Here is a 17,097-nt window from a genome sequence, read left to right as displayed (position 1 = left end):
CGTTATATTGGGTATGTATTCAAACTCCCCTTTCCCCAGCTTTTCTGTGCAATCCTTTTACTCTGTTAAGAGTCCCGTCTCTTGAAAATGTTTTGCATTTAGAGTTTTGTTACAAAGACACCTGGGAAAGAATAGCCAGTACTTCTTTTAGAGGCATAAACTGTACTTTTATCCTCATACCAGCTAATAGCAAATCACTTGCGAAACTGAGTAGTGTTAATAGAAGTAGTGATGTGATTCGGATTGCCTGCCATTATTTGAAGATCTGCTGACTCGAAGGCCTCCTGCCTGGATGCTGGGCCAGCGCAAAGATAAGACAGACGGGTTTGCAGCTGGTTTCATCTTATTGTGGGATTAGTCCTCACAAGAGCCAGGTGAAATAGGACCAGGGTTCTGATTCTCATCTTGTATTTGAAAATGATGAGCCAAAGGGAAATAAAGCTGTTTTTTCAGAGGTACACAAATAGTTAATATACAGAGTTGTTCTTGGGTCACTGTTTTCTGCGTTCTAAGGACTTGGTTCCTTCACAGAGGGAGCTGGGTAACTTTCCATCTCTGAGGCATCAGAATCTGAACAACACACCGAGGGGATGCTGGTAGAATTAGCTGGGATGTAGGGTAGAAAACGAATGGACATGTCATCTTTGGGGCCTCTGCAGGTTCTGGCTGGAGCAGCATTTCAGCTTAGAGCCTCAGCTGGTCATCCTAGCATTTTGCCTTCAGATGGGCTTCTCCAGATCCACTTTAAATTTAGTAAACCTTTAAGGAGTACCTTCTGTGTGTCAAGCACTTTGCTATGCATTAAGGAAGTTGCACTTTAACTTTCAGGAACACGGACCTTTTTAAAACTCTTGAAAACTTTGAACCTCACCACAGGAATACTTAAATAGTTTTGCATGTAATTTCAGGAGGTTTGTGAATTCTCTAAAGCTAAGCCCCAGAGTTCCCAGTTAAAAAAAACCTTTGTCCTAGCGGTTCTGAGGACTGAGACAGGTCTCCCGTTCAGAGAGCTCCCTATAGTGGGGAGACAATATAACCAATAACTTCCTCAGTGAGTTACATTATTTAGAGGTAGTTTATAAAGTGCTTTGCAAATGCAGAAAAGGGAGTATTTAATTCTGCCCAAATGTGGGTGGCATGAAGCTGTCCAGAAAAGCTACTCCGGAGAGCTGTGCCTTATTTGATTGGCATATAGAATTCCTTGTTTTGGTTAATGCCAGTAAATAGGGCAGGGTCAGCTGGGGCCCCATCTCTGATGACAACAATAGCTGGCATTCATTGAGCCCCTGTTGCGCTGGATGCCAGGCAAGGGCTTCCATATATGTTCTCTCATTTGATGGTCACAAAGGCCCCAGGGGGTAGTACAGTAGTCCCCCCTTATCTGCGGTTTCGCTTTCCGGGTTTTCAGTTACCTGTGCTCAGTCGCAGTCCAGAAGCAGTTGATCCTCCTCCTGACATCTTGTCAGAAGGTCAACAGTAGCCTAACGGTACTTCACAGCCCCTCTGCCGCTCATCTCGCATCATCACAAGAAGAGTGAGTGTACATCTTGATAGAGAAGCCACATTCACATAACAGTTTTTTATAGTATATTGTTATAATTGTTCTGTTTTTAGTTATTGTTAATCTCTTACTGTACCTAATTTAGAAGTTAAACTTTATCATAGGCATGTACGTATAGGAAAAAAAACAGTACATAGAGGGTTTGGTACTGTCTGCGGTTTCAGGTGTCCAGAGTCTTGGGATGTATCCCCCATGGATGGGGGGAGGGCTACTGTACAGTGAAGTGCTTATTAAGACTTTGGATTTGGGGCGCCTGGGTGGCTCAGTCAGGTAAGCATCTGCCTTCGGCTCAGGTCATGATCCCAGGGTCCTGGGATCAAGCCCCACATCGGGCTCCCTGCTCAACAGGGAGCCCGCTTCTCCCTCTCTCTCTGCTCCTCTGCCCTGCTTGTGTTCTCTCTCTCTCTCAAATAAAATAAAAATCTTAAAAAAGAAAAAAAGACTTTGGATTCAGCCCATGTGAGTTCAAGTTCTGGTTCTGCCATTTACTACCTTAGCGACTGGGCAAGTTCTTTAACTTCTTTAAGCCTTAGTTTCTTCATCTGGAAAATGGAGGTCATTGGTGGTTGTAATAATTTTTTTTTAATAGCTAATATTAGAAGTTAGGAGGTTCCCCTTGGAAGGTGGGGGCAGGTAGTGACTGAAGGGGGTGTGAGGCAGATTTTGGGGCCCCAGTAATGTTCTGTGTCCTGATCTTGATGCTGGTTATAGAGGTATTTTAGCGTGGGGGACATTCAGCGACCTGTAAACTTATGATCTATGTACTTTTCTGTGTTATTATTATTTTTCAATAAAAGATTAAAATAGCAAACATTTCTTATTTCTTACCATGTGCCCAGCATTGTTCTGGGTGCTTTACATTGTTGTCTCCTTATCCCCATGGATGTAATTCCAGGCAGATGGGCTCCCAGTACCCCAATAATGAGAAGCATAGCTACTTTTTGGGGGGGGGGAGAAGAGTAGCTACTTTATAAGGTCACCGTGGAGATGAACTGAGGACACCATCAGGCACTTAGCAAGCGTGCAGTCAGTCTGTTACAGATACACTACTGCCCTCAGTGTGACCTCTTAGGTAGTGGGAAGCAGAACTGGGACTTGCTCCTGTGCACCAGGACTCCAGAACCTGCCATCTGCGACTTGATCTCAGCCACTGGGCTTGACTGTGCGGGTGACATACTGTGTCTTCCTGCCGTGGGCAGCAGAGACTTTTGTCCAGCCCATGTATTCTCCGGGGCCTAGGCAGGATCACTCAGGTGACCGTGGAGCAGAGGTTCCCAAGAAGCAAGTTGGGTTCCTGCTCCCTAGGAGGTCATGTGAGCTTTCATGTCTGCTTGCTGGATCCGTGAGAATCAACAGTAGCTATATTTAATAGTATGGACACAGGATGTGGATGACGTGGCATTCCGATGGCTTTGCCGGCTTCTGTTGAGTGTAATGTTTTAATAAATGTAAAGCTGTGGAGATACACAGAGCTTCTTTGGATTTACAAGGTGAACTACTTCAGTTATGAAACTTGTTGGAGAATTTTAGTTGCAAAAATGTGCACTGGGAATAATTAATTGCTGTGTTTCCTAAGCTTAATGATTTGTGTACCACCTTTATGATTTTTGCCATATCATTGAACCCTCAGTGTTTGTTTACTTAATATTTTTAAGTGTTTTTAAAATTTGGATTTATTTAAAATATTTTTAAAAGGAAACTAAATCACTATTGTAAGTGAAAAACTTTGCCATGCATAGAAGTTAACTGTAAGAAACAAAATATATACACACACACACACATATAAGTTTAAATAACTGTAAAATATATATGTGTGTGTGTACACACACACACGCACACACACACACAGAAGTTTAAAAACATTTATCCATGCACCTCCCCAAAATGCCTACATACGTCTCTTTGGAAAACACTGATTTAGTCCATCCCTGCATTTTACAGGTGAGTACCCCAAGGAACAAGGCCACTGAAGGTCTCGCCTAAGGTCATACATTAGAAGAGCTGGCTGGAAAACCAGAACCCTTGACTGACTGACTCCTGGTTCAGTGCTCCCCTCCTCCTCGTTTCCAATAACTATTCAGAATCGAGGTCAAATGTCTGTGATGTTGATTTATAGTTCATCTCTTATGGTGCCTAAAATAGCACAGGTAGTGAGATGGCAGATGTTCCTCCTGGCCTCATCCCCAAAAAAGGGGGAAAAGGAAATCCAGTGGTTAAAAAATCAGCAGCAGAGTCCCTTCAGGGCAAGGACGGGAGTGGCCTTGGTTTTGTTGGACTATCCTGGCTTCAGTGACTGTCGTTTTCTGTCCCACACCATTATTAGCTGAGAATGTACCTCACTTCCCTGAAGCAGGTACCCTTCAGAGCAATCAGTTACAGTGTGAGGAATTGCTTGAGCTCTGTGCCCTGGAAATCATTAGGTTTTAAGTCCTTGGGAAATGAAATATGTGTAATAGAGTATTAGGTGGAAGAAGGGAGGTGCCTAGTGCTGTGGGTTACGGCATAGGTTAGAGCTGGGCAAGCCGGGCATAAATGGGGCTCCTGCCACTTAGGGAGGCGTGTGACTGCACAGGGCCCTCAGCTGCTCCGAGCCTCACCTTTCCTTGTCGTAAAATGGAAATAATACCAACCTCCTGGAGAATCATTGTGAGGAATAAATGAGACAGAATATTTAAAATGCTCTTCCCAGGGCGCCTGGGTGGCTCAGTCGGTTGGGCATTTGCCTTCGGCTCTGGTCATCATCCCAGGGTCCTGGGATCGAGCCCCTCATCCAGCTCCCTGCTCAGCAGAGAACCTGCTCCTCCCTCTGCCTGCTGCTCGCCCTGCTTGGGGCTGCTCTCTCTTTCTCAAATAAATAAAATCTTTTTTTTTTTTTTAAAGATTTTCTTTATTTGACAGAGTGAGATAGCGAGAGCAGGAACACAAGCAGGGGAGCAGGAGAGGGAGAAGCAGGCTTCCTGCCGAGCAGGGAGCACAATGCGGGGCTCGATCCCAGGACCCTGGGATCATGACCTGAGCCGAAGGCAGATGCTTAACGACTGAGCCACCCAGGCACCCTCAAATAAATAAAATCTTAAAAAAAAAAAAGTCTTAACTATTTAAAAAATAAATAAAATGCTCTTCACAGAGTGCCCAGCACGCAGTAAACACTCACTAAATTTTAACTCATTATTTTAGTGGATATTTAAAATCATTTCTTAAAACAAGGTTGGGGGTGCTTGGGTGGCTCAGTCGGTTAAGCGTCTAATTCTTGATCTCAGCTCAGGTCTCAATCACAGTTTTGAGTTCAAGCCCTGCATTGGGCTCCACACTGTGGAGCCTACCTAAAAAATAAAGTAAGGTTTGCATTTGTATGAATGAAAGAACACATTGTTTCTTTACAGAATATTGTATGTACAATGTACTATCGGTGTAAGTTATGATACAATTGTATATTGTCTTGTTAAACTCCTTTTTAACATTTGTTTAGCGGGGTTCAGATGCAGTCTGTTGACTTCAGAGTCAGAGCTACACCTCTTAAGCAGTAGTGTGTACGGCTTTTCTCTTAGTGGAAATTTCCCAAATTACAGATAACTGAAGTAAACATGACTTAAGAACAAATCTGAAAGCCTCAGCCTTTAATCAAATTCAGGAACAGGAAACTATTGTAACATTTTTAGCTATCAGCTTTGGGAAAAAATGACATTCCCGCAACATGCGAAACATACTGTATAAATTATAAGGAAGGCTAAAAACTCAGGAATAACATTTGTAACTACTTGGGAAGAAAGGAAAAAGATCTGGAAGCAAAGAAGTATCATCAGAAAGCAGCAGGGAGTGGCCTAATGTGTCGAGCCGATGTTTTGGGGGTCTGTGTCTGGGAGTGGTTTGGCATGCACGCTGTTGGGGGACTCCACTGATAATCATGAGCCCTTGTACCCCTTTCTTTGTGCTTTGCGGTCAGCTGGGAACATTTTGGGCTGTCTTTAAAAGCAGCTGGGCCAATAATCCTGAAAAACCCCACGTCAGTCATTTACCGCTCAGTTTATTGTGGCAGATGAAAGAGTCTCCGTGAGGCACAAGCCAAGGCAGTGTTCTCACCTTTTAATCTACCTGCTTTACCAGCTGGGTCCTAAAAGGTAACTTTTGCATCTTAAGTAAGTAGCCAACCTTCCATAAACTTATCCAAAACAAATATGGAAAGCAAGATTAAAGTCAGTGGTAGAATGCTGTTAGGCAAGACCTGTACCGTGTTTTGTTTTAGAGCAAATGGCCTCTTGGATATAGGAGGTTGGGTTTCTATCAGCAGTCTTAATATTTTAATTATTTACTACTACTAATATTTTTAAACAAGCACCTATCCAGGTACCATCATCTGTAGCCTAGAGAGGGACCGGCAGACTTTGAAAGTCTGGATAATAAATAACCTGTGTTAGGCACTGTATACCGTATGGTCTCAGTGCAATTCCTCAACCGAAAAAAGTGTGTGGCTGGATTCTAATAAAAACTTTATTTACAAAAGCAAGTGGTTCACCAGCCATAGTTTACTAACTCCTGATCTAGAATATCTCCTAAATGGTCTTCCTACTCTTCTCTCCTTAGGATCTATTTTCCTTGTCAAGGGGACCTTTTGAAAACATGTTTCTTCCCCAAGTACTCCTCGAAGTTGCTTCCTGTCACCCTTCCTATGAACTCCAAACCCTTACCGTGACCTAGAGCCCTAGGGAACCAGCCCTTGCCTGTGTCTTGGAACACATCTAGTTCCCTCTACTCTTGTGACGTTGATTTCTCTCTTCTGGGCTCATACCTACCAGGCTGGCTCCTGCCTCAGGGCCTTTATCCAGGCTGTTCCCTCTGCCTGGAATGCTCTTCCTCAGATTTTTCGATAGCCAGCTCTTCCTCATCCGTTAGGTCTTAGATCACACGACCTAGCGTGATCACAGTGGTCTTCCCTCATCACCCTGTTTCAGGTAGCTCTCCAAAGCATGCTACGTCATTATCTTCTCTTATTAGCATAATGCTAATTACCAGCTGAAATGATCAGTTATTGGTTAGCTTGTGTACCTGTTACTCCCCACTGACTGCTGATTCAGAGTAGGGGCCTGGTTATTCCTTTTTTTTTTTTTTTTTTTTTTTTTAAGAGAGGGAGAAATAGAATTGGGGAGGGGCAGGTGGAGAGAGAGAATCTTAAGCAGGCTCCCTGCCAGCGCAAAGCCTGATGAGGGGCTCAAGCTCATAAGATCATGACCTGAGCTAAAATCAAGAGTCAGACACTTAACCAACTGAACCACACAGGTGCCCCTCCGGGGCCTGGTTATTCTTGCTCACCACAGGAACCCCAGTGCCTGGAACAGAGCCCAGCACATAGTAGGCATTTGACATTGGTTGGATGAGTTGCCTTATTTTTTTTTTTTGAGTTGCCTTATTTTAACAGCCGTGCTATTTGTGAAGCACGTTCTAGTATACAAAGCTCCTTTGTGTTGAGAGTATGTTGTTAGCTTTCCCCAAACTCTGCGGCAGGTGATGGTACACCCAGAGGATCTCATGCGGAGAGGAGAGGGGCTTGTCCAACACCACAGAACTAGTAAAGAGGAGGGAGAGACCTGACCCTGGATTCCTGACATTTAAGTCCTGCCTTGGGGTTTCAGTGTCATGATTATCTTGGGTTGTTTATTTGTTTAAGGTCATTTATGTTGGTCCCAGAAGGTCTCAGACTTCTGGGCACATTTGGACAAGCTCAGGAGAACTACCACTGAAGACTTGCTCTGTGGGACAGAGCTTCTATCTGCCCCCCCCTTTTTTTAAAGATTTTATTTATTTGACAGAGAGATAGAGCAGGAACACAAGCAGGGGGAGTGGGAGAGGGAGAAGCAGGCTTCCCGCTCAGCAGGGAGCCCGATGTAGGGCTCGATCCCAGGACTCTGGGATCATGACCTGAGCCGAAGGCAGGCGCTTAACGACTGAGCCACCCAGGCGCCCCTTCTATCTGCCCCTTAATCCACACCTATTTATTAAGCTTAATTTAGGGACTAACATCAAGAGCAGTGGCTGTAAATATTCTTCTGATTAAATGAAAGAGTTGATTTATCATGAAGATCACATTTAATTTTCCAATAAGAATGAAGTAGATAAATCCCACGTAGCATTTGTTTCTGGGGGGAAAACGTTTTAATAGCTATGTGATCATTTTTTTAACTGATAAATATTAAAAATTGAAACAGCTCTCAGAGGTTATCTCACTTTGTCCAGTGCAGGAATCCTTCTGAAGTAGTCTGGACAGAGGGTCATCTCCCCACTGTTTGGACACTTCAATGAGGAGCAGCTTACTATTTTAGATCTCCGTAGATGACATCATCACTTTATAGGCGTTGAAGTTATGGGATGGATGTTTTCCTAACGAGTTGTCATGTTTGAGGAAACACAGCCTTTTAAGTAGTATTGGGGAGCTTGTTTCCTAAGGGAGTCCTGTGATAAAAGCTTTTGAACAAAGTTCTTCATATTTTTGGTCTCCTCTCTTTTCTTAGAATGCAGTATACCTGTATTTTAAGTGATGGCTTAAAAATACTAATTTGTAGAAGACCAATGTTTGGAAGTATTTTATTTCTAAAGACATTGTTGTTAAGGCCAAAAGAGAATTCAGTTAGCAGTGAAAAGTGTCTGTCCCCTCAGTGACAATGGCTTGCGTTAATCTAGGTCGGGGGAGAAATGGGACCACAGGCCTTTTAAGAGGACCCCTCTTTCGCCCTCACATGGGGCCAGGATTTGTTACTGAGTGTTTAAATCTGATTCTCTCTGTAGATTGCTGCTAAAATTGATTCAGTTCCTCACTTGAATAATTCCACACCTCTAGTGGACCCCTCAGTGTACGGATACGGAGCACAGAAACGGCCCTTGGATGACGGAGGTGAGTTGCAGTAAATGTCTTTGCCTTTCAGATGGTAGCGAACCTGCCAGTTAAGTTGGAGTTGGTGTCAGCCATTTCCTTAACAGCTCTCCAGCGTCTTCCTGAAGAGGAACAGTGGAGGGGACATATTGGGGATGATTGTTCTGCACAATTCTCCGGCATTTGAGTTCTTATTTGCCTTGATAATACGGGAATGTTTTCAGCTGGGCTCTAAGGTAAAGGACTCGCTTGGCCTTTGCACATCAGCTCGGAAGTAATTTGACTGATTCGAGAATTCTGTTTGCTTTAGCCCTCCGTTCTTCAAAGACACACGTGGAAATTGAAGTTCCCACTTTTCTCCAAAGAAAAGCTATGATTTGGTGCATGGCCCAGAGGAAGCTGTGGCTACATCCTGACCTTAAAGATAAAGGGCAAGGGGGGGTGACCTCTTCGCGGTCTGCTGAGTTTTTCAGCACTCCTGTTTATGACAGGCTCTCCCCACAGGCGCCCGTCTTTCCTTCATTCATGTGTTACTTTGTTGGTTTCTGTCTATACTTACTTCAGCCCACTTAAAAGTGCCTGTCACCAGCAGCTTGGCAAAGAGTATCTGTCAGATTGGGTGTGTACAGGGAACTCGGACTTCCTTGATCACATTTTGTGTCTTGCAAAGTATGACTTATTGTAAAAGGGAATCGGAAATGTACTGGTTTGTACATGAATATGCACGCAGCGTGTCTTCTGTCCTACTGCCTGTCTGCATGTGTGCCCAACCATGTGTATATGCACATATCTCTACGATGTATTATTAAATGGAAAAAGATCAAGGTGTACAACAGTAGATACGGTGTAATTTCCTTTTCCGAAAAAAGTGCGTGTTTTGATGTATGTAGAAAAAGTAATGTGGTGTGACTGGTTTCTCACGTCTCTTAGGGAATCCTGAAGGGGAGATTGCCATTGTTTTTAAATGTGCTGACCTTTTTGGAATAATTGTATAGGGTCAGCGTGAAGATTTTAAGGGGGCTGCGCTCATCTGGGTATAAAAGTTCTTGTCTATTTAAAGGAACTGTTTATGAGCGCACACACACACAACCTACCCCAGGGCCATTGGAGCTAAGGTGCCCATTTTAAACTGCTATTCCAAAATGGTACCCTGTGATCTTTTTATATTTGATTGGTGTTAGTGATTTCTTAAAAGAAATATGACTGATTGCATTGTCTGCATTTTTGCCGACATGAAAAACTATAATGCAAAGTGACCTTTTTACCTTTTCAAGGCAGTCATGCTTCGGTTTCTCTTATGGGACATCGATATAAAAATAAAACTAAGTTGTCTGGCTCTGAGCACATGCTCTGGTAATGGACAGTCCCTCTGCCCCACTGTTTCCAGAAATCATGATCAATATCTTTCACAGCTCCCTGCCTTGCTCGCCCCCCCCGTGTGGCGGGAAGTGTAAAACCTGTGTGTGCCTAGCACAGGCGATCACTGTGTCCTTTGCATAAAGAGCGCCTAGATATTTGCAGATGAACCCACGGGCGCTGGGCCGACTTTCTTCTCCCGTTAATCCTCTGTACACCCATTTGAGGGAAATTCGTAGAAGGCTCTGAGTTTATCAAGAAAGAGACCTCGGGAGCAGGCAGATGTAGCTAGGGAGTCACGGGAAATTCCAGAATCTCACTTGGAACTCCAGTTCATTGCTCTGTGGTGTATTTTCACCTCTGTTTTGAGAACCATAATTTTTTCCATGTCTGCCTTTGGGGACTGAGTCCTTGGAATCAGAAAACAAACATGGTTTCTCTTTTTCTTCCTTCTAAATATGAAGCCCAGTTACAGTAGGGAAGAACTGAGAAAGAACCTTCCTGTCTGGGGCCAGCTCTCCGTCTTACACTAGACTGTGTGAAGAACAAGAAACTTCCCTCAGGCTTTTTACACTGGACATGACAGCTTGATAGTTAATCCTCTTCAGTTGAGCACCTTTCCAACAACAGAATTATGTAAATTGTTTTCCTCCAAGTCGGTCTCCACCCATGGCATCGGAGATGTGCCGTCAAGTTCAGAGAGAACTCTGGGCGTTTCGAACATGTTCAGGGCAGGCCACGGTTGTCTTCTGACAGGGATAATAAGGTCACTGGGCCATTCCTCTTCTCGTGGATAAATACATATGTGAATAAACAGGTCCTGTCAAGGACAGTGATGTTCATGGTTACCCGACAGCTTCCTAGGGGTCACAGTCGTGCCATTTGTGAGAGGAGAGTTTAGAAAAGCAGAGACGGAACAACAAACAGGAATTCTGCACTTTTTTCTGAGCAATGAAGATTTCCAAATCTTCACGGTTCTTCCATTTGTTTGGTTTGGCTCGGGTGTTTTTGACAGAAGTTCACCAGATCACTTCTTTAGCAACATGAACTTTCTGACTTTCCTGGGAAGCCGGATTCTTTAACCTCTCAAGGGTTGAAGCCCAGTTCCCTAGAAGTTTCTGGAGGTGTTGCTTGGGTCTGTCTAAAAGTGCTTCAACTCATTAAGTCAACCAGAGAGAACCCTCAGAAGCCTCAAGGTTTCTGCAGGACATTGAGATCTGCAAACAAGTACACCAATAGGAGGACGAAAACAAGTAAAATAAGGGAAAGGATTTGTTCTTGTTGTAGGAAGGGACCGGTTAGTTGTGTCCTGGGCAGCTTTGAAGCGTCACACTGCCGGCTCGTGAGCCCTCTCGGAGCCCAGCAAGAAGGGGTCGGAGCGTGGCTTTCCTTGCCTGCCTTGGTGCCCTGACCTGGGCCGAGCAGTCGGTCCACTGCCCTCTGCTTTGGGTCAGGTCCTTGTAAGCATTAACATCTTCGCTCTTGGCACCCACACTTCATAACAGTCTTTGAGGCGCACCCTGCCAATTCGGGAATCTTCCTGCTAGCCTCAGTGTGGCAGACAGCTTTTCCATCTGGTACTTTCTTCCTGCTACAGCTGAGGCCTCTGGCTGAAGCCGGTCTGACCAGTTCCGTTCCTCTGTCCTAAGACCTGTGGCAGCTTCCGGTAATCAGGGGGGTCCAGCCCTTCCTAACCTGCCCTTCTACTCTGGCTCCCCCCGTCCCTGTTGTTCTGCGCTCTGCAGCAGCCTGGTCATCTGTCTCTTCTCTTTGCTCTTCCCGAAACCCATGCCCCCTCCCAGCTCTTTACCTGGCTAAGTCCTGCTTGGTCCTTAGGTCTCAGAATTGGTGGGACATCCTCCTGAGAACCTGGCCTCATCCTCATCTTTTGCCTTTCTTCAGTGCCTTGCCAGATGCCGCCGAGCCTCTTCACTTGTCCCCTGTTCTTCCTCCCTCCCCCTTCCCCCTTTCCACATACCCGCCTGACCAGAGAGTAAACAGGTCACATTCTGCTCTGAACCTCGAAAGCCGTTCATTTGTCCCCTTCCCAGGGCACACACCTACTTTATTCTGCAGATACCAGAGTATATCATGTGCCTCTCCTACTAGATTCTGCAGGCTGTGATCCTGGAGATGGGCTCTTTCCCTCTCTCCCTCCCTTACGTAGTAGATGAATAAACGCTTGATGCTTCCGTTCTTTCTCTTCATGTCCTACGATTAGCATTTAGAAAATTTTGTGAAAAGTTAGATCCAAAGCAAAGAGACTGGTATTAGCTTAATTTAATCTGAATCGGGGGTTGGCGTAACTTTTCTTAAAGGACGATACGGTAAATTTTTTTAAACTTTCAGGCCATATGGGCTCTGTCCCACCGACTCAGCTCTGCTGTCAGCTTGAAAGCAGCTGGAGACAATCAGGAAGCACAGGAGCATGGCTGTGCTGCTGCTCCACAGACCGTCAGTCTTTGAGGTTTATGTACTACTGTTTAGATAGTACCGCCTTTTAAGGTTATCTGGATGGCGTTCATGGTGAGCGAAGGCAGAGTTCTTGAGTGTGCTCTCGCATGAACCACTTACAGGAAGATCAGGACAGAGTATCGCTGTGGCCCCGGACAAGTTTCGGTTCAGCTTGTGTGGCCCAGGGACAAAGAGAAGGAGGAAACAAGAAGGAGGCGGGAAGATTTTTTTTTAATCCACACTTTTCAAGAGAGAAGAGGGATGAAAGGTGCCGGTGCTGAATAGTGGGGAGGGCCAGGGTTCTTGCTGCTGGGCGGCAGTGGTGTGTGGACCGCTACCTCTGGCCCACGCCACCTCTGGCAGGAGTCTCTGCTCTGAAAAGAGAGAACCTGAATCCGACACATGCTCGTACCATCCCTGAAGGAGGAGAATGATGGAAGCTGCAGGGATGAGGAGCCAAGACTAGACCTTAGTCCCTGAGGCCTGGGGGGGATGGGATGGGGCAGGGATGGAGCGAGGGATCAGGAGTGTTGTCCAGCATTAGACTTCAAGCAGGGGGAGTGAAGACCCCTGAGGTGGGGGAGAGGGGTTTCCAAGAGCCCTGTCCCAGCTCTTCTATTTGTGTGCCCCCTTTTCCCTAAAATGGATCTGAGAATTGGGTCTGTGGTGGAGTCACTGTGCCCCTCTCATCTCTGTGTCCCCTGCCATATTTCCCCTTGGTTTATGGTGGCACATCACCATCCTCAGATGCCTCAAGAGGCGTGAATCCAGAATTCTGAGTGGGGCATTCCCCAGCAACAAAGCATGAGAGTCTTGGTAAGAAATATTGAAAGGGACAGGATCTGATTTTTATTTTTATTCAGGTAGCAACTCATCGCAGAGACTCAGGTAGTCCCCTCCTCCCCGTCCATCCATCCATCCATTTTAGGATTAAAATTTAGAAGTGGGTGGTAGTCATATGGGTGCATATTAACATGTATGTGTAAGTTGGAAAAAGGAAGTGAAATTTTTCCCCCCTGGCGAAGTATGATCTGACAGGTTTGACAGTTGGCTTAGCCAACTAGATATCCCATATAGTAGATAGAGATGATCCGCAGAAATGAATGAGCTAATACATCTGTCACATCGGTGTTACAAGAGAGATACAACCGAAGCTTCTGTACAATACCTGCTATGTTCTTTGTACCTGTTAACGTAGGGATTCCTTTTAGATGTCACATTAAAAGTGGATTTATAGTTTTTCAAAACCCTTTTAGGAAATGTATGATCCTAAGTGGTTCTCTACCCTGGCTGGCTATGAGGCCCACCCAAGGAGCTTTTAAAAACACATCTTATGGTACAGCCTCTCTAGAAAACTTACAAAATGAAGCATGTGCTCTCCATTCAGCCCACAGTTAGACCTGTTTATTCTCAAGAAACAAAAATCTGTCCACAGATCTTTGTAGCAGCTTTATTCGCAATGACTCCAAACTGGATACAGCCCAGATGTCCTTCAGCAGGTGAATGGCTAACAAAATGGTACATCCGTATGGTAGAACACTACTCAGCAACGAAAGGAATAAACTATTCATACACGCAACAATCTCGATGAATCTGCAGGTAATTCAGCTGGGTGAAAAAAGCCAATCGCAAAAGGTTACATACTTTGTGATCCCATTTATGTACCATTTTTGGAATGGAGAATAGATTAGTGATTGCCAGGATGTAGAGATGGAGCTGGGTGGGGGAGGCCTCTGTATAATAAGAAAAGATCACTGGAAGGAACCCAGAAGCCTGAATTCCTTTTCATGCGGATAAGGAATCCGATGTCTGGAGAAGTGGTTTCACCAAGGGCTGATGTCTGAGAAGTGGCAGAGGCAAGACTTGAACCCAAGTCACTGTCTCTCGTGCTATGATAGTGCATGCTGGGAAACGTGGGCTCCGGGGCACCCGGGTTGCTTAGTCAGTTAAGCATCCGACTCTTGGTTTCGGCTCAGGTTGTGATCTCAGGGTCATGAGATCGAGCCCCTTGTTGGGCTCCATGTTCAGTGTGGAGTCTACTTGAGATTCTCTCTCCCTTTCCCCCTCCCTGTGTACATGCACGTGAACTCACACTTTCTCTCTAAAAATAAATAAATCTTAAAAAAAAAGAAAGAAAGAAAATGTGGGCTCCAAAGTGGTAGAGTAGGGTTTGAATCCCAGCTTTGCAATTTGTTGACTATGTGACTTTGGGCAGGTTGCCTAACCTCTTTGAGCCTCTGTTTCCTCACCTGTAAAATGGAGTTAATACTGACCTCATGAGGTTATCCTAAGGATTATAACAAGTTATTTGTGAGTGAAACACCACTCAATATTTCCATCAGAACTAGTTAGTACACACACACTAAAACACATGCGTAGCTGAAATAAAAGCTTAATGGAATATATACTCTTACTATATATGATATACTCCATTTCTGATTTCAGTTTTTAATAAAGCTGGTTGTGATCCCCAAAACTGATTTTATGACCTCTGGCCTAAAGGAAAATAAGACCCAGTGCTACAAACACGTATCAGAGACCTGTTTTTCCTCTTAATGTCACTCCAGTGCTCCTCAGGTCAGGCTGTGGGTAGGCACTCGGACGGGGAAGGGGTGCAGGTGGGGTTCCTAACGCCCCCACAGCCTTGGAGACTAGGTCAGGTCACTGCTCATCCAGAGCTTCCTCCTGGCCCTACTAGATTCTGTGCTTCTTGAGGGTCAAGATGGCCTTGCACACTGTGTTGCCTCCGGACTCTGCCCAGACCAGAGAGGTGTGACCAGCATGCCTTCACAGGGGCACAGGTGCTCTCCTGGGTCCTCCAGCTTCCTGGTTGGTAGAGCGGGCCTGTTGATAAAGCGTCTGCCTCCTGGGGCTCTGGTAGGCCTGAGTGGGCTCAGCGGTGAGGTGCCTAGAACACCGCTCGCCAAGGCCCGTGAGCTTGCGAGTGAGGGTGCCATTATGGAGAATAGCCTGGGTTCACTCCTGATTTTTTGAAAATGACAATTTGCAAAATCAGTGACGGATTACTTGCCTAAGGACTTTCAGCTGAACTCAGCAGGTCAGTGTTTTGTGGCCCTGGGTGGAGAGTTGCTGCCTTAGAACACAGGAAGCCTTTGTCCTGTCCTTGGGAAGAAAGCCTTATAAAAGTGCTTAGAAAACAGCAGAAGGGGCACCTGGGTGGTTTAGTTGTTAGGCATCTGCCTCGGCTCAGGTCATGATCCCAGGGTCCTGGGATTGAGCCCCGCGTCGGGCTCCCTGCTCTGCGGGAAACCTATTCTCTCTCTCCCACTCCCCCTGCTTGTGTTCCCTCTCTCACTGTGTCTCTCTCTGTCAAAAAAAATAAAATCTTAAAAGAAAAGAAAAAGGCAGAAATCTCTGCCACCGACTGTAGGTATTCCTGACTGTAACCGGGGCCTGGGAAGGCGTTGATCAGAGTCGGAGGAGCCGGGGAGCCAGGGACGGGGGCAGGATTGTTCCCGAAATCTGTAGAGGAAGCTTTGGTTTCTTTACTTGTTTGGTCAGTTATATAAAAAGTGCTGATGTTTTCTGTCCTGGTCGACCCACCCATTCACCTGCCTCCGGTCTGCCGCTCTGTGCACCATGCTCGCGCCTGCTGTCTGCGTTCCTACAAGGAGGACGGGGGCTTTTGTGAAGGGGGGGCCTGGGGGTTAACTCTTAAAATTGCTGCATGTACATGGGCACCTGGGTGGCTCAGATGGTTAGGCGTCTGCCTTCGGCTCAGGTCATGATCCCAGGGTCCTGGGATCGAGTCCCGCATCGGGCTCCCTGCTCGGCTGGGAGCCTGCTTCTCCCTCTGCTTCTGCTCCCCCTGCTTGTGCTCTCTCACTCTCTCTGTCAAATTAATAAAATCTTTAAAAAAATTTTTTTAAAAATTGATGCATGTTATAAAGTTGGGTATGTTCCTTGGTGATATTTTGTAGCATTTCTTTAGGGGAAGAAAGAGGAAGACATTTTTCTCCTCGCTAGTGGGGAAAAATGTGTCCAGTGCCTTTTTTTTTTTTTTTTTTGAAGATCATTATTGAAATTGGCAGAGTATTTTTACTCTTTAGAAAAAATTTCTCATATTGTAGCATGAGTCTTTTCTATGGGAAGCTCATTTTCCCCTAGCCCAGACGGCTTCCCATTGTGTGGTGTGCCAGGTAAACGAGAACCACACCTGTGTGTGTGTGTGTGTCTGTGTGTGTATGCGCAGTCGCACATGTGTGTGCTGGAATGGAGCGGGGGTGAGCTTCTGAGGGGAAATGAAGCACTGTGGACCAGCATGCACCATTAACGGGAAATGGGACTGATTGTATGCAGCATTTTGCCTTTTTTACAGTAAAATGACTGTAGTTACCATGGAATTGAACTTGATAGGTCCCCATATGCCTCCCTTGTCGGACCCCTCCTCATTGTGAAGACTGAGAGGAGGCTCCCTGTTCGTGGAGTGGACGTTACCCATCCCCCGTGTGAGTGCCCGCTCTAACTGCTGGTTTTCACGTGTAGGCATCAAATGGGGCCGTTTCCACAGGGACTGAAACTTTAATAAATGGCACGTTTCAGCCTGCGGCTTCAGCGTTTGCACAGACAGTGCAAGAGTGCCTCCCAAGAGGCTGCCAGCCCCGAGTTGAGTCTGGGTTGGCCTTGGATCCCCTTCCTCGGGGTCGTGGCTCTCGGCGTCTGCCAGCCCCGAGTTGAGTCTGGGTTGGCCTTGGATCCCCTTCCTCGGGGTCGTGGCTCTCGGCGTCTACCAGCCCCGAGTTGAGTCTGGGTTGGCCTTGGATCCCCTTCCTCGGGGTCGTGGCTCTCGGCGTCTGCCAGCCCCGAGTTGAGTCTGGGTTGGCCTTGGATCCCCTTCCTCGGG

At 45.9% G+C, this 17,097-nt stretch overlaps 1 protein-coding gene across 4 annotated transcripts in view; it reads left to right on the top strand.

The window, feature by feature from the left end:
• Positions 1–17,097, top strand: part of FUBP3 (far upstream element binding protein 3) — a 75,634-nt gene that overhangs the window by 29,669 nt on the left and 28,868 nt on the right. For all 4 annotated transcript variants that reach the window (XM_025888164.2, XM_073905608.1, XM_073905607.1 and 1 more), the window contains one exon: positions 8,339–8,444. In XM_025888164.2, coding sequence (XP_025743949.1) covers positions 8,339–8,444 — 106 coding nt within the window. The remainder of the gene's footprint in view (positions 1–8,338; positions 8,445–17,097) is intronic.

The sequence above is a fragment of the Callorhinus ursinus genome, unplaced genomic scaffold (assembly GCF_003265705.2).
Source record: "Callorhinus ursinus isolate GAN/ISIS: 27379988/994484 unplaced genomic scaffold, GSC_fseal_2.0 scaffold24, whole genome shotgun sequence".
Lineage (NCBI taxonomy): Eukaryota > Metazoa > Chordata > Mammalia > Carnivora > Otariidae > Callorhinus > Callorhinus ursinus.
This window is presented reverse-complemented; position numbering and strand designations above follow the sequence as displayed.